The 25295-nt window shown below is 34.0% G+C and overlaps 1 protein-coding gene across 6 annotated transcripts in view; it reads left to right on the forward strand.

The window, feature by feature from the left end:
• Positions 1 to 25295, forward strand: part of NBEA (neurobeachin) — a 783989-nt gene that overhangs the window by 677961 nt on the left and 80733 nt on the right. For all 6 annotated transcript variants that reach the window (XM_072611897.1, XM_072611896.1, XM_072611899.1 and 3 more), the window contains 2 exons: positions 1918 to 2030; positions 13371 to 13511. In XM_072611897.1, the coding sequence (XP_072467998.1) occupies positions 1918 to 2030; positions 13371 to 13511 (254 nt within the window). The remainder of the gene's footprint in view (positions 1 to 1917; positions 2031 to 13370; positions 13512 to 25295) is intronic.

Consider the following 25295-nt stretch of genomic DNA (forward strand, 5'->3'; position numbering starts at 1 on the left):
TCCAGATGCTGCAATCATCTAATTAAACAATATTTTGCTGTCATTAACATTTTCACCAAGGAATTGCAGTTATAATTTCTTTGTCAGCTGTCTCTAGATCACTTTACCTTCAAAACTAAAGTGCCATATAAAAAACATTAAATTGGATGGTTTAATTAAAAAGTTTTTTTAACCTTTTTTTTATAATGAAGAAACATATTCAGTATTTCTGAGATCTCATTTACTGTGCCTCACTTTTATTGTTCAAGTAGATTAGTGTCATAGGCTTGCAATATTTAATATTCAGCCTTTAACATTAATCTTTATAAGCCTGTTTGTTGAAAAATCTTCTCTTGCTACTGCTCAAGAAGGTATAGAATCTACCAGCTGTACAAGTTAATCTATTAAATTAACTCACCTAAATATAAAACTACATAAAAGTATTGCTGTAAAAAATTACTTTTAGTGGTTTAGTGAATAGCAACCAGCCATTTTAAAAGATAATATTAATTATATTTGAGAAGATTAAAATGGTGGACCTTTTTCATTATTAAAAATTATGGGCCCTGAATTTCATACTATCACTTGTAGTCATAGCCATACATGATATATTTTTTAAATATTATTTTAAATTATGTTATTATATTATATTTTATTATATTATTTTAAATATTATTTAATTTCAATTCTCATACTTTTCTTGTCCTTTTGTGTGAAAATTTTAAATTTACAATTTCTATTAATGAAGATCCTTTATCATACTTCTTTGTACATATTATGTTTACTTGAATTAATCTTACTTTTTATATACTTTTTAGTATATAATTGAATATATTTAATTATTAGCATAATTTTCAAAAAATATAAATACTTCTATAGTTATGTCATATTGAAAACAAACAGGTTGCCAACAAATTCATATTCTTAGGCATACCTGTGACTAGAGTCATATGGTTCAACGCCATCCTAGGGCAAGAGATAAAATATAGATAGAAGGTAGCAAATCACATATATGATATATCTTAATTATAAAATTTATACTTTTAAGACAAACAAGACCCACTACCACCGTACCTCTCCAGCCTTTTATGATTCTATTTCCCAATACCTCTGTGGTGCTGTGACCTAACTCATAAAAATGTACACATACTCATTGCCTTTACGCACATCGTTAACTATACCTGGAAGAGTCAAAGGTCCTTCCTTTTGGTCCTTGAATAGTACTTTATTGATCCTTGTAATGCTTATCATAGTTTTTTCTGCATTATAGCCGTTAAAGAATTATAGTTTATTTGTGTATGTCCTATCCCTTTTCCAATTTTTTGGCTCCATAAGGGTAGGTACTATTTTTAATTATCTTTTTATCTTGGTTAGCAAGATAAAATGCTTAGCAAAATGAAAAGATAATTTAAACATGGTATCTGTTCTTATTCTTGTCAATGAATGAAAGGAAGAAAAGGGAGTAAGGGAGAGAATTGAACAAGGTTGCATTCCACTAAAACCCTGCAGTATATTGGAACACCTTTTCTTGATACCTAAATCCTGATGCAGAGGGTCTAAGAAACTGACGTAGAAAGTTTCAAAATTTGTATCTTTTTTGGTGTATAGGTAAGTTGTATCTTATTTTTTTAAGTGCTGAATTGAAAAGATTTGCTTTGAATAGACTTGGACTAGTAGTGTTGAGTTATATTAATTTTTGTAGTCTTTAATAGTTTTCTCATATTTCACAGGAAATATCTATTGATACCTAAATTATAATTTAATTAATAAACACAGCAGGATTGGTGAATACTTTTTAATTGAAGAGAAGTTACAGTTTGATAAATAAAAAGTAAAGTTGCAATGCCACAGTTTGTTCTCATATATATCTATATATACATATATAGTATTTAATGATTATTCATGTAAAATATTTCATATCTTATTTTTTTTAACTAGGACGAACATACAATGATCTGAACCAATATCCAGTATTTCCATGGGTATTAACAAACTATGAATCAGAAGAATTAGACCTGACTCTTCCAGGAAACTTCAGAGACCTTTCAAAGGTATCTTTTAACAGAAAACTAATTTATTGTACAACATATAGATGTAGTTGTGCTTGAAAGAACATACATATTTCATGATGATTAAAGTCATAACTCTAATAGCATCCAAATACAAGTACTAGATTAGCATCCTAAAGACCTTAGCTCTGTCGTATACCCATTCCATGACCTTAGTTAAATCACTTAATGTCATTGACCCTCAGTTTCCTCATTGCTAAAATGGAAACTTTACCTTAGAGTTGTATGAGCATTTCAAAGAGATAATATATGAATGCTCCTAGAAAACTACAAACAGAATGTAAAAAAGTCACATTTTTATGATTTTGTTTTATTGAGAATCATGAAGGATGTGTGCATATCGGTTTGTTTCCTTTACCCTTTGCAATAAATATCTGACAGATATTTTAAGCATAGGGAGCAGTCTATGGGATAATAAATGTTCAATATCTCAGCACAGGCAAAATGGAAAGGTTATATATACTACAAAGATGATAGACAATAAAATGTTTATTCTTGGTAACAAATTTTAAAACAGTATAAGAAACTTGGTCTTAAAAAGTATGAGGAATATTCTTTTCTGAAATATGAGGTGGGCAATATGTTAGGAATCGTGGGCAAATAAAATTATTTGCCATATCATAAAAGATAGAATGTGGGGAACCGAATGTTGATGAGGTAAAATTTGTATAGTCTATCAACGGCTTAAAAAATTTAGCAAAAATCTTTTTAAAGATTTTTTGTTTTATAAAAACAAGAAACAAAATTAAGTGGTATATATGATGAGTATTTCTAAGTACAAAGGAAAATTTCCAACAATACCACATGTGTTTATAGGTCACTTCTCTAGAAATCTCATATCATTGGAACATAGTCAAAAATTCAAACTTCCAAACACCAAAGAATAGTCATACAGTCCATGCATTGAAACAGTGAGTCTCTGACCTTCGTTCAGAATGTAGTTATGCCTATTTTACATATAATTCTAATAACCATTGCTATATAGCTTACCAGCCAGAGCTTTTTAGACACAACAAATAGAAGAGAGGTGAAGGAGGACAGGGTCTTCTACAAATAGACATGGTAACAATTGATAGTAAGAGAGGGAGTAGACAAAAATAATATTAGGAAAGAGTAATCTGGGGCCATGTATTATTGGGACAATCAGATTTACCTCAATAACTCTGGAGGGCATCACTCTATTGCATACCAGTATGCTAATTTTTATTAGTAATGATGACTTTAAATGTCTCGAAGTTAAGAAGTATTCAGTAGTTCTAGTTTAAGAAGATCAAATAAGGAGGGAACAAGCATTTTTAAAATACCTACTGTGTGCCATGCACTGTGTTAAGCACTTTGCAAAAATTAATTTCTTTGATTCTCTACCTCTGGGAGGTAGGTGCTAGCCAGTAATAGGTAATAGTCTATTATTATCCCCATTTTGCACTTAAAGAACATGAAGCATATAGAGGTTAAGTAACTTGCCTAGGGTCACATAGAGAATAAATACTGAGACCAGACTTGAACTCAGGTTGCCACCTAGCTACCAGGTAAGAATGCATTTTAGAATTCATTGCTCATTGTATTTATCCAAATTCCAGTGTGATTGTTTCTATTATAGTTAGAAAAGATTTGTAGCTTATTTTTATACTATTTCTGTTATATATAAACTATAGGTCAGAATTGTACTTCAAGTATTTCATAATTTCTAGGAATTACTTATCAGTCATTTTAGATTTCCTCTTCTACTCTTTGTTAGGCATCTTTTTAGTTCTATTTATTAAATCTACTTAAGATTAAAACCTGGAGAAAAGAATCATTATTTAACAAATGAACTTGGGATAATTAGTTGTCATGTGGGTAGGAAATAAAGTTATACTTAAATTTCATAATAGATATCTTAGTTCATTCCAAATGGATAATAGATTAAAACATAAGAAGACAGCTATAAAAAAAAGAAAGAAAATAGAGTGATATATTTATCTGAATTATGTAGAGAAAATAACTTTATTATTCTTCAAATAGAAGAAATTGTTAGGGACAAGTCAGACATTAAAATAAATCTATTCTATACAATCAAAAATGTTATTAAAAGAACAGAGTAGGAAATAATGTGGCAAATAAAGTATGATGTTTAAAATATATAAGGAACTGGCAAATTATATGAAAAGACAATTTTCTCAAAATAAATATAAATTTTTATTAATCATTTGATATCACATAGTCAAATATCAATATCAAAGAGATGCAAATTCAGATAGTGTTGAGATTCTATCTCACATTCAGAAATCATTGAAAGAAATGCTGTTTAATTCTGGCAGGGATGTGAAGAAATAGTCAACAAGACTTATTCAATGTCTGTTTTGTGACAGAGTGCTAAATTTTTGAAATCTTTTGGGGACACAGTCTAGCAATACACACAGTAAAAGTTATAAAAATAGTCACACATTTGGCCCAATATTCCATTTAGGGCAACAAATCCTGAAGATGTTATCAAAACCAAAATCTGTTCAAAGATTTTCATAGCAATATTATTTGTATTTGCAAAAAATTCCTGAATTTTACCTAAATAACCAACAATAGAGGAATGGCCATGATATATTAGTTTAATGAAATATTATATTGTAATTAAGACAAATAAGTTTAAATACTGCAAAGAAATCTTATAAGATTTATGAAATAATATGAAGCAAAAGCAAATTGAATTTGGCCATAGGGAACCTACAAGAGACCTCTGAAAAAGTAATTTCACTAGAGAGTGATGAGTAGACAAACCAGATTACAAGGTGTTTAGAAGTGAGTGGGTAATGAGGAAAACAGAGTAGGTGTAAGCTACTATTTTACAAGAGTTGAGGAATAAATAGGAAAATCTAAATGGGACAATAGCTCAAAGGCAAAAAAGTATCAAGTAAAGACTTTTTTTAGGTTTGGGGAAAACTGAGCGTGTTTTTATGCAGATGAAAAATAACCAGTGGAAAGATGTTATTTGCAACCAGTGTTTTTGGTAAAGGTCTCATTTCTAAAATATAGAGAGAACTGAGTCAAATTTATAAGAATGCAAGTCATTCCCCAATTCATAAATGGTCAAAAGATGTGAACAGGCAGTTTTCAGAGGAAGAAATTAAAGATATCTATAGTCATATAAAAAAATGTTCTAAATCACTCTTGATTAGAGAAATGCAAATCAAAACAACCTTTAGGCAAAAATTGGAAATTGAGGGGATGCCCATCAATTTGGGAATGGTTGAACAAGTTGTGTATATGAACGTAATGGAATACTGTTGTGCTATAAGAAGTGTTGAGCAGGTGGACTTTAGAAAAACATGGAAAGGCTTATATAAACTGATGCTGAGTGAGGGGAGCAGAACCAGCAGAATACTGTACATAGTTATAACCACATTGTGTGATGACTTAGCTTTGATAGACTTGGCTCTTCTCAGCAATGTAAGGTTCTAAATAGCTCCAAAAGACTCATGATAGAAAATGCTATCCACATCCAGAGAAAGAATTACAGAATCTGAATGCAGATTGAAACATACTATTTGTTCTCTCTCTTTTTTGTTTTGTTTCTTCTTTATCTGGTTCATTCCATTGGTTATAATTCTTCTTTGCAATTTGACCAATGTGAAAATATGTTTAATGTGAATGTATATATAGAGCCTATATCAGATTGCATGCTGTCTTGGAAACATGGGAGGAGAGGAAGGGGCAGAAAATTTGGAACTCAGAAGCTTATGGAACTGAATGTTGTAAACAAAAAATAAATAATATTTTTTTAAAAAGCTGTTAAAGGTGAATGAGAGAAATGATTGAAGAAGCAAGGCTCTAGAGGAGCAAAATGCAATAATAAATCATGGGCACAGTTTGAGGAATTGGCTTGGACAGTTAGTAAGCAGAGATTCATCATATTTCAGGCTTAAGCAAGGGAGGGCTGGAGAGGTAGAGGTAGAGCAGTCAGTCATCAAGTGCTCCTTGTGTGCTCGAGAGAGACAAAGAAATTGAAGACCTCATCCCTTCTCTCTAAGTACTTAATGTATATGCACAAGATAACAGCCAGCAGAACCAGGTATAAATAAATGCTAATAAATGACTGGTGGTATAGACAGTAAGTATTATGGGAGTAAGGGGAAGAAGATGTCACATTAAAAGGTGACTAACAGATGTTAACATAGTGCTTTAAAGTTGGCTTAAGGCAATTTTACAGATGTTTTACAGAATTTTACAGATATTATCTCATTTGATCTTTACAACAATCCTGGGAGGCTAATGCTATTATTACCCTAATTTTGTGAGTCTGAGAGGGGAAAAGTGAGTTACCATGGATTAGCCTGCTAATAAGTACTTAAAGCAGGATTCATACCAAGGTCCAAGTCTTATCTATCTTGTTATGTTGCCTCTAGGGTAATTTGTTGTTGTTAAGTGGTTCAGGGGTAGCTGATTCTTGTGACTCCGTGGACCATACTGTCCACGGGGTTTTCTTAGCAAAGATGCTGGAGTAGTTTGCCATTTCCCTCTCCATTGGATTAAGGTAAACAGAGGTTAAATGACTTACCTAGCATCACATAACTATTCTGAGAGTGAATTTGAACTCGGGTCTTCCTGACTCCAGGCCCAGCATTCTATCTACAGAGCCATGTGGCTGCCTTTAGGCTAGCTAAGAAATACGTAAATGGAAGAAAAGGAGAACAAGATGTGTAAAGTTTGTCAGCCGTAGTTCCCTCATATGAAATAGTTGATAAAAAATAAAAATACCTTCTTGGGTTGTTGTGAGCACAAAATTAGATGGTATTTGTAAGGCATTACATAAATGCTAGCTTTTATTATTAGAGTAAGTATTTGGCTCTACCTAACTATGTCTCTTCCACCTAACCCTGATTTAGGCTACCTACTTACAGATTTTTATCAAAGGTCTTTTAGGCAGAACAATGGTTAATTGACTTCCCACAACATCTAAGACAATAAGTAAATGATAAAAATGCATTGAATAAATGAATGAATGTTGTTTGTATAGATATAGTTTGAAAAAATGTATTGTCTTTGTGCCTTCCATCACTGGTGGAGCTCAGAAAAAGTAAGTAGCAGGACTACATGGTTGAAAGGCAAGCAGAGCTTTGCTTTCACATCTGTGTGCCTCAGCCAGTGCTTGCTTAGTTGCTTTTTGCATTGTAATGCAGATCTTTGACTGTAGAATTGGGTTTCCCTCTTAGCACCAGGTGCTGGAAGTGATTATTCTAAAAATTCCAAGTTTATTTGTCTTTAGATTATGGTTTTAATACCATCTGTGTATTTGGGCTCATGCCCAGTGGTCAGTCTTATAATCTCAGTAATGGCAAGTTGAAGTTTACCATCTTCAATAGGATTGGAAAAAATAGCTATTTGTGAAGCCATGACTTTTATGGGAAATTCAGATTATATAAAATATGTGCAAGTAATATATAATATTGTTTATAATAATGATTAAGTTGGTGATGTCATTTTAGTACCCTTTAGTTTTCCAAAATATTGAAAAATTTTCTGATATGTTATGCTAGTTCTTAAGCATTAGAAATATTACAATTTTGTTCATATATCAAAGATGAAGGTCTGTATTTCTCAAAACATCTCCTTATATTTTCTATTTCATGGTTTTCCTTGCCCCATTTAGTTGAACATTATGAAAGGATGGCATAGGGAACAGTCAGCATCCTTTATCAGTAAGATATATTGAGTCTCTTATTTGGTTAGATAGCGTAGGTTTAGTTTTATTCGTTACATCTACAGGGTTAGAGGTTGTATTTATTGTTTGACAGAATAAAAAGCTAACGAAACAAGCTGTCGTAGATAATCATTCAGTGTCAGACTATGAAGCAGCATGCCCATTTTTCTCCTTTATCAGTGTTCTTAAATATATCAGTGTAGTGAAACAGATAAAATTTAGGTTGTACACTGGTACTTCAGTTGTGTACAGTCATTTTGAACTTGATTGCCAAATAATGGTGATTGCATGACTTTGACATTTCCAGCATCATAGTGTCACTGCTTATTAAAGTGTAAATTGGAATTTTTCCTCATTTACTTTCAGTTATGCAGTCAGTTAAATAAGATAGTTTCATCACAAGAGAAAATTCTACTAATATTGACATGTGTATGAGACATCACATATATCCATCCATTGAGTGGAAAAATATATTTTGTTAATACAGGACTTGTTTGACTGACAGATGATGATAAACATAACCATTCTCTGAAATTATTATGGCACTTTTAAAAAAAGAAAGTGATAATGCCTTGAGGGCTTCTAAATGTAATAATGCAAATGAAGGCATTGAAGCGTGACTACTCTTCAACCAGCTACTCTTAATACTGCCAAATCTCTGTGTTCTGTAACAAAGTTTACATTGTAAATGAGGAGGGGGAAATTTCAAACCTGTACAGTGTTAGTGTGTGTTCCTCCAGTTTATTTTAAACTTTTGGATCAAATTAGAAGGCTTTTACTAGAAGGTAATTTAGCAACAGAAAAGAATTAAATTCTCTTTAGTTTGGTGTAAACAACTAAATAGATTACTTTGTCGTTATCCATAAGGGAAATTATTAATGAACAGAACTTTCATATAAGTATCTGCTATGTGCTTTACAAATATTATCTCATTTGAATGGCTAAACAAATTTTAATCGTTTAATGTAATGAATATTTTTATGCAATAAAAAGCTCTTTGAAAATTTAGAAAAGCACTGAGTTATATGAATTTATGTAAAGTAAGCAGAGTCAGGAAAACAATGTACAGAAGGACTAGAAGAATGTAAATAGTCAGGAGAAAGAAAGTGCTGTGAAATTGTGAACAAGTTTGGACCCAGAGAAGAATCGGGAAAATGTCCCTCTCTCATGTCACTATAGAGTTGGGAACTTTGGGCATGAAATATTGTGTGTATTATCAAACATATTTAAAATGGTAGTGGGTATGGTTAGCTGTTTTTTTCTCTATTTTATACTTTTCTTACTTGACCAGATAGTTCCCTGGGCAAGTGAAGAATCTAGTCAGAAATACATGTGATTAAAAATGCATCAGTAAAAATAAGGCTAAGTTATTGAAAGAAAATTTGTCTTTCTCTAGTCCCATGACACATAATCATGGCATGATAAAACGAATTAAGTACTGTTTTTGACCAACGGGGAGGGGTAGAGATGTTAAGGACTTAGAAGGGCTCCCCTGAACTTCTCTTTTTGAGTTGCCACGTTTTCTAAAAACACTGGACCCAGAACATGCAGGAGTTTCTGAATGTGTCAAGGATGAAGCTGCCCCCCCACCCCCCTCGGCTGACATAAATTGTTGTGTGCATGCCAAATGGACTCCCTGTGTTCTTGGGAGTCAAGACAGTCTGCACTAGGCTTGTGCAGAGAGGCCCTTGTAGATAAGGAGATCATCACATCTTCCTGATCTAGCAGTTCCCAAGAGAAAAGAATGTGACTTTTGTGTTTGCCTCACTCCTCCTCCCCTTTCAGTGGGGTTTTGTGCTTTTTCCAACCTTCACTGCACCTTTCTCTTCCCATGCCATGCCCCTTTGGGTGGAGTTTTGTGTTTCTTCTTCCAGCCTTTGTCTTGCTGTTATAGGTATGCAAACTTCTTATTAATTGTGAACTTTTTGGGTTCCACAGGCATGTTCATTTCTCTTGTAATAAACCTCATTTTCACATAAGATTCATGAAGTTGTGATTGCCTGTTGACAGTACTTAATATATTTACAAAATCTATAATACTAATGTTATTTTCCTAAATCTTTATAATGTGTAAATATAAAACAATATAAAGCATTTGAGTTTAATAAATGATTGTTTCATTTAAAATGAAAAAAAAGGTATTTTTCTATATATTTATTGAAAAGGTATATTTCACTTGAAGAGATTTTTTTGTTTTTATATAGAAAAAATTAAAAACTGTATACTTCTGGTAAATCTCTGTAAATATTTGTCCTTATGTTTAGAAAGATTAAGTTAGCTTTTCATCAGAAACATAAGGTGACTATAAATAGCTCATTAGATTTATTAAGGAGTAAAGCTATGTTATACAGTTTTTAAATATTCAAACTAAATATGCAATTATGTAGAATATTCAGATCATGTGTTATTTTAAAATAATAATCCAAAAAATCTATGAACCTTAAAATGTTAATATCTTTTTGTACTAGAATTATAGTTTAGATACTATTGGTTATTTGTTTAAATTAATTATTCTAGGTGAAGTCACATATAGGGTTTAGAAAAGAAATTAACCAAACCAGTAAGTACACTTTATATTCAGTTTAAGAATCCTGACTCATTAACTGCTTGTTTCGTTGTGCTATATACAAAGTAGCCTTCTGGGAGCAAAAGAAAGATCTCTTAAGCCATTTATTAGCTGATTCCTTTCCCTTGTGTGATATTTCCCTCTTTGAAGTCCTAATTTTAGTGTCAATATTAAGCCTTGGGGGAAACTTTGCAGAATTCTATTAACATTAAATTATGAAATAAAGTAGATAAGATACATATTACTCATCTAATCACTTATTCTCTAAAATACATCTTTTAATGGTGTACAGCTGAAAACAAAATAAGTCTTTTATAGCTCGACCATCAGACCAAAATCAGATGAACGTTACTATTATAATCCTGAATTTGAAATCAGGAGGGCTGCAAGCTTTGAATTATTAATGTCTAAGTTCCTATGGAGACTCAAGGCAATTATACAAATAATATAGATTTGAAAAAGCTACTTCAGCTTCAATTACAGCAGTGTTATCTTAGAAAATACACTTTTCAACAGGCATCAGAGAGAAGTTCTTCATAATCAGGGCAAAGGATCTTTTCCCTGACTTGTCTAAATACATCAACACTTGAATGATTCAGCTATATGAATAATATGTGTGCTCTCTTCAAAAGTTCAGATTTCAACCCATTCATCATCATTATCATAGCTAAATGTATATAGCACCAACTATGCATCAGGCACTATGTTCAGCACTTTACAAATATTATCTCATTTGATCCTCATTAACAGCCCCGTGAGGAATGAGCTATTAATTTCCTCACTTTATAGTTGCAGAAACAGGTAAGTGACTTCCCCAAGCTAGTCATAGCCAGTAAGTATCTGAGGCTGGATTTGAACTCAGGTTTTCATGACTTTAGGCCCAGCATTCTATCCACTAAACCACCTAGCTGCCTCATAATGCCTTCTCATAATGAATAATTCACATAGATGTTTTCAAATGTATGCTATATTTACTCTGATATTAATATTCTAAATAGCATTACAGTATTTTGTTGTTCATTTCATTGCCCTCATGCTTGTTATACAAGTATACTACCTCATTTTTCTGATCATAAATATTATTTTTAATAATTATTAGTATGTTTTGTTTTGATAGAACAGATGAACACATATACTTATAAATCAAAGCATATTCCTTCCCAAACGAGCAAAACTGCCTAATAGTATATTTGTGACTGTTGGCACAGCATACCGACTCTTGATGATGTCTTCTTGTGCAAAATTCATTGTTGGTAGTATCCTCTAGCCTACTTACATTCACAATATGTCTTTCCATTGACCTATTAAGTACTTGCAAGTTTGATTTTTCTCAAATCACGTATTTTTCTTATTTTCAGCTCTAAGTATCCTGTTTGAGAGATTCATGTCAAAAAGATGTTTTTGTTTTGAGCAGCTTAGTATTATTAAAAGTATAGCATAATTTCTCAAATGCAGTCTAGCCTGATCTACTACTACTATTCAGTTTGAGATCCAGTTCACTGTCAGTCTGCATCTCCTGTTCAAGATATATGTTCTAATAACAAGATTTTAGGAAGCACATTTATAAGCTGGAGAGCAGCCAGAGTAAAGCAATCAAGATGATGAAGGACCTCAAAATTATGCCATAAAAGGATCAGTTGAAATAATTAGGGATGTTAAACTTAGATAAAAGACTTTTGAACAATATAGTGACTGTCTTCATGTGATATTACAACCGATTTGGGATTAGAGATCTTAGAATCAGATTTTGATCCTGAAACTTGCTTTTGATTGCAAGATCTCAGAGTCTTCCCTTGGTCTTGGTTTCCTTTATCTGTAAAATGAGAGGTTTGGACTAGTGTCCCTTGAGGTCCTTTTCAATTCTCTGTCTATAATTTCTTATGACTGTTTAGACTTACTCTGCTTGGTCCCAGAAGGCAGAATGGAAAGCAATGATTGGAAGTGACAAGAGGCAAATTTTAAGCATTATATAAAGAAAAACTTCCTGAAAACTAAATCTATCCCCAAGTAAAATGGCTGCCTTAGAAGTTAGTGGATTGAGAACATTGTGCACAGTAATAGCAACACTGTGTGATGACCAACTTTGAAAGACTTAGTTCTTCTCAGTAATACAGTGATATAAGACAGTTACAAAAGACTCATGATGGAAAATGCTGTCCACATCCAGAGAAAGAACTATAGAGTCTAAGTGCAGATCAAAGTATACAGTTTCCACTTTGGGTTTGGTTTTGGTGTTTTTTTCTTTCTCGCAGTCTTTCCCTTTTGTTTTGATTCTTCTTTCACAACATAACTAATATGGAAATAGGTTTAACATGATTGTACATGTATCACCTATATCAGATTGCTTGCTGTCTTGGGGAGGGGAAAGGGAAATGAGGAAGGAAGAAAAATTTGGAACTCAAAATCCTACAAAAATGAATGTTGAAAACTATTTTTACATGTGATTGGAAATAAATAAAATACTATCAAGTACAAAATAAAAAAGAAATTAGTGGATTCCCCTCCTTGGAGGTCTAAAAAGTTAGATGACTACTTTTTTTATTATGCTGGAGAGAGGAATCAGATTCTGGCCCTGCTCCTTGTTGCCTGGCTTTCTTTGAATATATACTTGGTGACTTTGGATCTCAGTTTCATTTATCTGTAAAAGGAAATTATCAGAGGTTCCTACCTCTTTGTGTCATGGACCCTATTGGCAATCTGGTCAACTTTATGGATTCCTTCTCAGAGTAATGTTTTTAAACGCACAAAATAAGATGCATAGGATTACAAAGGAAACCAATTATATTGAAATAAAGATGTAATGTGGGGTTTTTTTCCCATTCAGGTTCACAGAGCCTCTAAAATCCATTCATAGGCCCCTTAGAAGTACAAAGTAGAAAACCCTATTATGAACTATCTTTTGAAAGAGAACTCCAAATCTAGCTTTAGTGTATGTGCGTCATAATATATGGTATCTACCTTCTGTGACTTAAATTCATTCATGGAAAGAAAAACAACTCACCCTTATAAGAATACATGATATGATCATCTGGTACATAATATCCTAACTTACTAAGCAACGGGGTTTCTTTTTTCTTTATAGCCAGTTGGTGCTTTGAACCCCAAAAGAGCAGTTTTTTATGCAGAGCGCTATGAGACCTGGGAAGATGATCAGAGCCCACCCTGCCACTATAGCACACACTATTCAACAGCGCCATCTACGCTATCCTGGCTACTTCGAATTGTAAGTACTTTCATGGAAACTTTTTAGCTATAGAACTTGTGAAATATTCTGTAATAAAAAAGACATTTTATATTCTAGGGTCTTGGAATTTAAGAGTGAAGAGTTCTAATCCAGTGTCCAGACTAATGAAACTTATCCTTGTTAATTTAATTTTTGAGAAATCAAGTTTTTTGTTTTGTCTTGTTTTAAATATCAAAATAAACAGTATATAGTTTTGTTGTGTTTTTACCTTCTATTTGGTTGAATTCCAGCTAACTGATACTTCTAGTTTTTCCACATACTCTCCTCCTAGTAAATTATGAGGAAAACATCTGGCTTCTGGTTCTATCCACTCTCATTGCCTCCCTTCAGATTCACCAGTATTTAAAAGCACTTAAATTTAGCTACTTTTCCTACTCCTTGGTTATTGGATTGTCAAGGACATAATTTTTAAAAATCTGGCCTGCTTGTGATTTCATTTGTATAAGGAAATCCCTGAAGAAAACTCCCTTCCCCAATGTATATCCACAACTGCTCTGCAGCCTAAAGTCTTAGAGTTTCCCAAGTCACTCAGAGGGTCACCATGATTTGCTCAGTCACACAGCAAGTATTTTTCAGAGCTGAGATTTGAACCCAGGTTTTCCTGATTCTAAGACCAACTCTCTATTCAACATAGCACACTGACTCAAGATAATTTTAACCTACCAGGACATGTTAATGAAAGTTTTTTAAGTGTTTGGATTGAAACGTGCTTGCTATCTATTAGAAAAATGTTGTTGTTGTTGAAAGAACAGTTACAGTGGATGGAGTGCCAGAGAAGACTCCTCTCCCTGAGTTCAGATCTGGCCACACATGCTTACTTAGTTCTGTGACCGTGGGTAAGTCATATAACTCTGTTTGCTTCAGTTTCCTCCTCTGCAAAATGAGCTGGAGTGACAAATCACCTCAGTATCTTTGCTAATATAGAGTCGAGAATTTTAGCTCTATTTTAATGCTTCATAAATAGTACAGTTGAAAAAATGCTGAGTTTGCACTCAAAATACTTGGGTTACAGATTGCAACCCTGCCATTGACCAGCTATGTGACTATAGGCAAGACACTTACTCTCTCTGAGGCTCGATCTTCTCATATGTAAAAATGAGTGTTGGACTAGATGACCTTGTAACTCCCTTGCTTCTCTGTCTGTGATCCATAATGATATTTGTCCTTTTTTATCCTATTTCTTGAGAGGGAGGGAAGTCACAGAGATGGTATGATTCCTGAATTCAGGGATTAGGAAATGATAATACCAATGAATAATCAACAAGCTTGTATTGAATATTGACTATGTACTTATTAACCACTGGAGAAAGAAAGAAAGGTAAAAACAGTCAGAGCCCCTAAGTTCACATTCTAATGGGAGAAACACCATGAAAATTATTAGGTATGTATACAGACGCACACATGCACAGAGAGAGAGAGAGAACAAGAGAAGGAAAAGAAAGAGAATGAATGAGTAGAGAGGAGAGACAGAGACACAGAAAGAGCAAATTGAAGATAATCCCAGAAGGGAAGGCCCTGGTATCTGAGGGAACAGGAAAGAACTCCTGTAAAAGGCAGGATTTGTGCTAAGCTTTGACAGAAACTAGGGAAACTGGTGAAAAGGAAGAGAGAGAGTGCTCCAGGCCTGGGAGAAATCTGTGCAAAGGACTGTTAACCTGACATGGAAGAAATCTAGGCTGCTTAAATTCATAATTTTATTTTACTAATAGTTATTTATAAAGTGAAGTGATCATATCCTTTTGTTAGTGCAAAATAAATTATCATGTGCATTTGGTATATATTATTCAAAAACACATTTGATCTTTAATTTGAATATAAACTAGAATCTAAAATTTTGGTTATTAAGACCATAAAATTTATTTTACTTGAGTTTTTAATCATATGAAAGTAACTAGCACTTCAATGAAAGATGGTTACTTTCTAATGACCTCTGAAATTTCTTAGTAACTCTATTTAATAAAGGAAATACTTTCTTATGTATAAAAGTACTTGGTATTTCTAAAATCCCTTTTTTCCAAAGATCTGAAAGCATTTTGTATGCCTTTTAAATTTTATCCTCAAAAACTGAAATGTATTACTACTAAATATGAATATAAAATCTCAATCCCAGGAAAAGAAAAAAGCAACTGTCCCTGATCTTAAGTAGCTTACATTCTATCAAAAGATACAACATATACACCTATAATTATTTGTAAAATAAGTGGTGCTAGGAGAATCAGAAAAGGTCTCATGTAGGAAGGGAGATAAGCATTCCATAGGCACAGTTAAAGAGGGAGTCCATTTTAGGAATAGAGAAGTCTCTGCAATAAAAGAGAAATCAGAGACAGAATGTTGTCTAGGAAGAGCAGCAGATCGATCAGTTTGATTTAAATCCATGACTTTCTCCTTCATCCGCACATGGATGACTTACCCTCCCCGAACCTCTCTGCTTTTCATCATCTTTTTACATGTTTCCTTTCTCCCTTAAAACACAAGCTCCTGGAAGGCAGGGGCTATTCTTGCTTGTATTTGTATTCTCGATGCTTAGCAAGATGCCTGCAACTAGAAAGCACTTAATAAATGCTTATTGATTTGTTTTTGATTTGCCAATGCTTAGGTTAAAAAAAAAAGGAGCAACAGGAGTTCGTCTAGACCAAGTTACGCCATACTAATTTCACGCCCTTTTTCACAAGGTTTTTAGACTGATGGACCAGGTGAATGCTGTAGATAAAGTATATATATGGATTTGTTGGTGATACATTTTACAAATTCTCTCATGATATCACTATAAATAAGATGGAAAATGTGGACTTGAAAATAGTAGAGTTATATGGACCTAAAACATGTTAAATAACATTATCAAAAAATGTTGAATAGTAGGACAATATCAACCCATTAGATATGTTTATCTTTAGTGGTATATCACAAGATTAGCTCAGCCATTTTTTTTCAATATTTTTATTAAGGAATTGGGGTCAGTTTTTAATTTTATACTCAGTGACTTCAGTGTAAAGCTGGATAGAAGGGAAGATGATGAAAAATTTATCAATAAATATGGCTTAGATTAGAGAAACAAAAGATGCTGAAGACTTTGAACTACTTAGAAGTCTCAAATTTATATGACTATTTTTTGTCTAAAAGAGTCAGAAGGCCATAAATATAGTGAGCACAAACAATATCACAAAAATTGAAATGGTTAGGACATTAAGAGGTAATGAAGTGGGAATCATGTCAGAAGCAGCTGTCTTCATGCAGTTAGACCATTGACTAGTTAGAATAAAGGCCAAGTCAACATCATATTAAAGGAAAAGATAAAGATGAGAAGATACTATGAATTACTGCAATGATTGACATTCAAATTAGTTTGTCAATGATAAAAAAGAGGAAATGAAAAAAGGCAAACAGTCATTGAACAAGCATTTGTCAGATACCTACTTTGTACCAGGCACTGTGCCTGGGAGTTGGGAGAATAGATACAAAAATAAAACTAGATCCTGCCCCCAGAGAGCTTGCATTTTTTCCAGAGAAACAACAGGTTCATGAATAAGTATTTACAAAATAAATAGAAGGTAAATGAGGAAGAGAAGAAACTCCTAGGGGAATAGGGAAAGACTTCATGCAGAAGATTGCATGAGCAGAATTTTGAAAGAAACAAGGAATTTGTAGAAACTGTGCTAAGATGGGAATTCATGTCCAAGAGGAAGAGAGCGCCAATAACAGGAAGGCCAAGATGACTGAACTATAGTGTTAGGAGGGGAGTGATCAATAATAAAGCTGGAAAGAAAGACATATTTGGAGGATTTTGAAAATTTAGCAGAACTTATCCCAGATAAGTTCGATCCTAGATAAAGTCAATCCTAGAGGCAAGAGGGAACCATTAGAATGTATTAAGGAGGAGAACAACGTGGTCATACTTGTACTTTAAGAAAGTAACTGTGGCAGCTGTGTGAAAGATGGATAGATTGGATAGGGGAGAGAGTTTAGCCACTTTGATTATCACCATTTTCTGCACAAGTTTAACAGTGTAAAAGTTGCCAAGACAAGAAGCCAAAAAGAGCTTAGAAATTTGATCTTTTTGCTAAGCAGAAAGAGGTAGAAGCCAGGGACCTTATAAAGTTATAATATAAACTCATTTGTAAAGTTCTATAGAGGAGTGCAGTTGGCAGCTATGAGCAGTATTGTATTGCAGATAGCAATTTGCTTTGTATTTGTTTTTGTACATTTTGTCTCCCCCAATAAAATACAAGCTTGATATCAAGGGCTGTTTATTTATATCCCAGTGCTTTACATAGTACCTGGCATATGCAAGGAGCCTAATAAATACTTTTTTATTGATTCTTTGATTGATTAATAAACAGTATAAAGGATTTTTTCAAAGAAACATATAACTAGAAGAAATGAGTAGGTAAATCACAGAACAAGAATAAGGAATATGTTGGAAAGATTAGATCATCAGTACTTTTGTGGACTTACTGTAGACTTTATTGGAGAACATGGATGGGAGTCACACAGGATTGCCTGACACAGATGGGTTGCAGTATGCATCAATGGAACCATAACTGTAAGATCACAGGTCCATTGGGGTATCAGAGTACATGTACCACCCCCAGTAGGAAGTAAGCTCCTTAATGACAAGGATTATTTCATTTTTATGTTTCTGTATCACCAGCTCCCTTACATGAAGTAAGCACTTAATATTTCTTTGTTGAACAAATCTGAAGCCCCAGAACATTTCAAGAACTCCTATGTAAGAGCCATGATTTGGAAAGAGATTGAGCTAACATACAGGAATCCATACAGGAAAAACTAAATGGATTTTAAAAATTCGTATTATCCAGACCTTGGCAGGCAGTTGTATGGCTAGTCCATTAAATAATGTATAGACAGTAAAGTGGACCAAAATTTGAATAAAAGAATTAGAATAAGCTCATTTGCATTTAGGATGTTATACCATTCATTTAACAATCCCAGCTACTTCCTGGTTTGAGGGCCTTATCAAGATAAATGTTGTCTTAGTGATATGCTATGGTTGTGATTCTTGGAAGCATAATCTCTGAAAATTAATTGTTACAAATGACCCAAAGTACATTGGAGAAATGCTTTATAGACTATGAAAATATGATAGACAATATTTTTGGTGATGAACAAATACACAAATACAAAATACACAAAGAGACATAAAGTACATCATTGAGGAAATGTATAATCATTAAGCAAGGCAGGCCAATTGTGTGATAAGATTGAAAAATAAGAATTATGAGAGCCAAAACCACAAAACAGAAAAAAGACGTAGATGAAGACCTCTGTCATACTGGATGGTTCCTCTTTGAAGAATCTATGAAATAACATGGATAAGCATTGCATAGGATGAGAAATCATTCACCAGTTGAGGGAATACCCAAGTCAACAATATCACATTTTTATTGGAATAATGAAGTATTTAAAGGAGGAACTACTAACAGTGGCCTTACCAAGTTTGCTAATGATATGAAGATGAGAGGCACAAATAATATGTTGACAACATAATAGGAGCCCCCTAAAGATCTCAATATTTTGGAATATTTGGCTAAATTGAATAAATTACTAAGGTCAGTCACCAGCACAAGGGCAGATATCCCTAGATAACTGTTCACTTTAAAAAACCTGAAGTTTTACTTGACCATAATTTCAGTGTGTCTCCAGGTCAACTAACTACCATATATTAAATTTCATTAAAAAATGTATAATATCCACAACATTGGAGGTGATAAGTATACTATATCCTGCCCTGGCCAGACCACATCTGGAGTACTATGGGATCACATGCTACAATTCAGTTAAACAGACAAAAATTAAATGCATACATGCAATACTTTGTGTTATGTCCTAGTTGTAATAAAAAGATAATTAAGATTTTTTTTCTCTGCCTCCTTTGAACTTACAGTCTCATAAAAGGAATAAAACAATAGTACAGAATGATGCCAGGCAATTTCTGAAGAAGGAAAGATTATTTCTGTATATGGGTAGACCAAGGAACAAGTATTTATTAAGTTCCTACTTTATGTAGGCCCCATCCTAGACAGTGGGGATCATCATCATCATCATCATCATCATCATCATCATCATCATATATAGCACTTCAAATTTTGTAAAATGCCTCTCCAAACATAATCAGGCTGAAGCTCAGGCAACAGATCTTAGAGGTTATCTCATTTTATAGAAGATTTAATGAAGGCTCACGTAAGTGTAGTTACTTGACTAGAGTACTGTAGCTAGTCAGTGGCAGAATTGGGACTGAAACATGGGCTTTATGAGTCTTTGATGCCAGACCTCTTTTCAAAGAGCTTCACTTCAATTCCTGGGAAAATTCCAGAATGGATCATTAAAATAGATGGTCAGTGGGCATCTGCCTAGAAAAAGAAATCATGATTACAAAGAGTGAGCATGGCTTCATCAAGAGCAACAGATTAAACCATATTTCCTTTTTTGAAAGGATTTTGCTAAGCTTGTAGATCAGAGGAACATAAACATCTCATTCTTCAGGAAGATATATGGGAAAGAACATGGACTAGATTATAATACAATTAGGTCCATTTAGTTGAATGGTTATACTCAAAGAGTAGTTGTTAATGATTCAATGTTGGCTTGGCAAGAAGTCTCCAGTGTAATATTCCAAGATTCTGTGCTTAGTTCTATGTTGCTTAACATTCTTATCAGTGACCTGTATAAAAGCATAGATTATATATTCATCAGATATTTAGATGACACTGAGCTGGAAGCAATAGCTAGAACACTGAATGACAAAGTCAGGATACAAAAAGAATATTGACAGGTTAGAGCATTGGGAATAACGATGATGATGATGATGATGATAGCATCTCTATATGGCACTTTGAAGCTTACAAAGGGTTTTATAAATATTGATTCATTTTATCCTCACAACAACCCTGGGAGGTGGGTGCTGTTATTATCCTCATTTTATAGAGAAGGAAGCTGAAGTAGACATGAGCTTGTTCACACAGCTAGTAAGTGTCTGAGGCCAGATTTGAATTCAAGTTTCCTGACTCCAGGCTCAGTGCTGTATCCACTGTACCACTTAGCTACCTAAATCTAGTGAGACGAGATTCAATAAGAATAAATGTAAAGTCTTCCATTTAGATTGAACACATCAATTTCAGAAGTATAGGTTGGAATTAATTAAATAGCAGTTTGTTTGGGTTGGGGGCAGGAGAGAGAGTCCAAGAGACTTAGTGTCCTACAAGCTCAGCGTGAAACAACTGTATGATAAGTCAGCCAAAAATGTTAATGCAATCGTAGGCTACATCATAGAGACATAGAAAACACTGAAGCATGCCACCTGCCTTTTGATAGAGTGGAAAGAGTACTGGCTCTGATCTGGATTCAAATTCCTTCTCTAATATTTATTACCACTGTGACTTTAGAAAAGTAACAACCTCCCTGGATCTCAGTTTCCCAATAAATAAAAAGAGAGGGTTGGACTAGATGATCCCTTTAAGTTCTAGGTCTCAGGTCCTATGACCTCTAGGAAGAGAAAGGTGATTAACTGAAGATGCTGGATGATATATGCAAATTCAGAAGTGGCTGATGTGTTGATCTGTTTTGTTTTATTATATGTATTTAAATGGGGACTTCTTTAGCAGAAAGGAGGGACAGAGGATCAGTTGAGTTAATAGTGATAAAAATACAAAAAAGTGCAGTCAAATTTTCATAATAAGAAAAAAGTGCAGATGGGGACAAACAATAATTCTGATACAGCCTTGTTAAATTTAGTATATACTTTTAAAAACTATATGTAACAGAAATTCAGTTTCTTATGCCTTACTCATATTCTTTGTAAGTGGAAATGTTTCTGCTTGCTATAACTACTAAGTTTATTTTTTTTCTTAACTTTAAAGAAAGAAAGCAGTAATAGTCCTATTATACTTGATCTTGTTCAGACTATATCTAGAGTATTTCTTTTCCTTCTGGGTGCTCTACTTTAAGAAGAATATTGAGAAACTGGAGAGGATACGGAGGATAACAAGGATAGGGAAAGGCCTTGAGTCTGTTGACATATGAAAATCACTTAAAGGAACTAGAGATATTTAACCTGGAAAGAAGACTTAGGTGTGATATGATGGCTGTCTTCAGGAATTTAAAAGAGCTGACATTTGAAGACAAGATTAGAAATGCTCTGGTTGGCCCTGGAAGGCAAAACCACAATCAACAGGTAGACGCTGCAGACAGGTCAGTTTAGATTTGATGCCCAGAAAAACTTTTTAACAACTAGAACTACCCAAAAGCTGGATAAGCTTTCCCTCTAGAGCAGGGCTTCTTAACTTTTTCCACTTGCAGACCCCTTTTCACCTGAGAAATTTTTACATAACCCCAGGTATATAGGTATACAAATAGGTATACAAATCAAACATTTACTGATAATAAACCATAAAGAAATTTATTCTAAAACAATTCTTTGGTATACATGTAATATTTTACCATTTATTAAAGATGAAAGCAAATTTTCATACTAATGAAATGGATATGCTTGTTTATTTTTACATAATTAAATCTTGGTAGAATATTTGATACTGCAGGACATAGAGCATTTTTCAGAGTTGATCAATATTTTGATTTTATAATCATCATTTCTGAGAACACCTCTTCCCATAAATACATAGTAAAAAATGGCAGAAATATGTTTAGGGTCATTTCAGAAATTATTGGAAATTCTGTCCTAATCCCAAGTCAAAATTCATTTAGTGATTTTGTATATACAGACAAAACACTGCAATACATAACATACAGTAGCCTTGATTCTGAGTCAAGGTATTTCTGGCAGCTTTCATTGGCATGATGGCATGCGCAGTGCAAAGTGTTCAGAACCAAGGCTGCAGTAAAGTTGCTCAATGCAACACAGGCAAGCTCTGTCAGAAACACCTCAAATTTATTATGTGTTTGATTTTGAATTAATTTTTGGTTTTGCATATTCAGAAACCTCTTATTACTGCCAAATTTTTCGTGACGTCCACATTCAGTTACGGGACCCCTTATGGGCTTGTGATCAGTTTAAGAAGTGCTGCTCTAGAGATGGTAGGTTTCTCCTCATTAAATGTTCCCATCATTTATATTCAGTCATACTGATATTCAAGGAGAAAGTGGATGACTTCTTTCCTGGTTTTAATGGGAATTCCTTCTGAATTTAGTTGGCTTAGAAGACTGCTAAGGTCCCTTTGAATTCTTTAAATCCATAATTCTATGATTTATGTACTCTTTGTATTATATGTAGGTTCAAATCCTGGTTCTTCAGGGTAAGTCACCTAACACCTATTGGTCTGTTTCCTCATCTGTAAAATAAGGGAGTTGGACTAGATAGTGTCTGAAGACTTCCAGATCTGACCTGAAATTTTCTTTAGTTGAGATTGATCCTCTGGTTGCTGCAAGAAAAGAAGCAAGGATATGTTCTGTTCTCTCACTGGGTCTTTATGTGACGTGTGAGAAGGCTGAGAGACATAATTTCTGGGTAATTAATAATCAGTTTATTAATTATGGCTAGCAAATAATTAATAAAAGGGGTCAGTGACACTCTCAGGAACCAAAAATGAATCATGCAGGTCATTCACACTTTCATACCTTTGGAAGAGTGGGTATTCCCCACAGTCAGAAATCAATTCTCACTGGTTAACAATTAATGAGAGAATAAATATTATAGTGAGAGGTGGGCATATTCTAATGAGAGACTGAGGGGAGGGGAACATATGACTTGGAGTATGTCACTCTTATTCAACTCTACAACCAGCCCACCCCTGCCTCAAGCAATCTAGACAAAAGGGATCCCCAGTCTTGCCAGAATAGAACACAAAGGGCCCAAATTCACCTAGATTAGATTCTTTTTGTGAAGTCTTCTAACTGAGTGGGACAAGAAGTTTGTACCCAGAGGATATGGGCAATGTCAGCTATCAGTAATGCCCTTCACAAGGATTGGGCTTTGAATGAGGAAATAGAAAGGGGAAAAGTCCTGGATCCTACTTGTCTCTACCTCTCTCCCCCCTTCCCCCACCCCATATATTAATAATTGATTGTTAACAAGCATTTCTCATTTAATCTTTACTAGTGAAGTCAAAATACCTTATAACATTTTTGCAGAACTATTATTTTTAAAGCAATACAAAAACAGATTAGTAATTTATAGAGTGGTGCCAGTGCTGATACAAATCAATCAGAGTAGGAGGTGGATGAAGACTCAGAAAGCCTGTTAGGAAAAGCATTCAGGAAGTTCGTAAGATCTTAAATCTAGATGGAAGAGATGGAATGGACCTCAGAGGTTATCTGCTCCTCAGTTTACAGACTAAAAAAACTAAGGTCCAGCAAAGTAGTTAAGTGACTTTACAGCTCTTAAGTTATCTCAAGACTGAGCACAGATCTTCCCAGCTGCAAAGCTGGTTCCCTATCTTGTACACCATTATTTCTCTCAGTAATCTTCTGTATGTACAATTGTTGAGGTTCAGGGGTTCTGGGGACCCCGAAATACCAACACACTGGGTCCTGCTCAAAAGAATTCGACACAAACCTTCTTAAAGCCAAAGAAAAACAAAGTTTATTAAAGATTCGCCATACTGGGTTGACTCTTAAGGAGCCTAAGCATTTGTAACGCTTGTATTCACAAGTGGGCCAGATAGAATCTCAGCTAGACAGAGTCTGAACTGGATTGAATCTGAGAGCCTTCATGGAGGCAAGGTGGACCTTAAATACAGAAAAGGATTTAGGGAAGAATCCAAGTGCCACCAACTAATCTGGGGCCCCAGGAATGGTCTTGATGGGGCAGTAAGGGAATGACCAGTACCCTGGGGTGAATACAGATAGACTCTAGGGAGGATCTTGATGGGAGTGACTGGTAGTAGGATCAAGGGAAGAACATCAGAAGAATGCTAAATAGAAGATAGGGTGTATCTGGCCTGGGAGAAATGAAAGGGGACTCTAAGGGACCCTCACCTCCCCAAGGCTAGACTTTCCTGGGCCCTTCAGACAAATGGGACAAAAGCCCTCCTGATCCAAGAGAAAAAGGTCTTGGCTTGGTCTTGTACCTCATCACACTCACAAAAGCAAATAATTCTTCCTCATTCTTCATAGAGGTGTTTTAAGTTTTTTGTTTTTATTACTGTTGATTTAGTCTGAGTTTGATAAATATAACAAAAAACCTTCAAGCAGAACACATATAAATTACCTAAGATGTTGAGGGGAAAATAGATTCCTTAGTGCCAAAATAAAAAGATTGCCCCATAATCCTAGCAAAATTATATATAATTCAGGAAAGAAAGCTAATTATAAAATTCATCCATATAGTATCCTGTTTAATAAAATAACACATGAACGAAATGCAAATAAAGTATTCATTCATTGGAATTCAGAAGTAATATCCAAGAATTTAGTGGACTTTTACATTCTCCTTTGGATAAAAGTAAAATATTAAACTAAATATTATGGTTCACAAAACCTCACTGATGGTTTTCTAATTCTCTTTTGTTGCTTTCAGGCATTTATTAGTTGTATACGAAGAGATCTGGCAAAATAGCTTTTTCATCACAGAAGCTCTGTACGTGAACTTAGAAAATCCTAGCTCACACAGGATCTCAATTTTCTGTGCTAATTGAAGTTTTAAAACCTAATAGGTTTTGTAGTTGTTGTTGTTGCCTTAGTTTTAATTGTTTTTTCTTAGTGGGATTGGAAGGAGGTGTTACTGTTTTTAAAAAAAAAAATTTAATTCAGTAGCAAAATGTATCTAATATTGTGGTAGAGACAGTCAAAACA

Source organism: Notamacropus eugenii, chromosome 5 (assembly GCF_028372415.1).
Source record: "Notamacropus eugenii isolate mMacEug1 chromosome 5, mMacEug1.pri_v2, whole genome shotgun sequence".
In the NCBI taxonomy this organism is placed as follows: Eukaryota; Metazoa; Chordata; class Mammalia; order Diprotodontia; family Macropodidae; genus Notamacropus; species Notamacropus eugenii.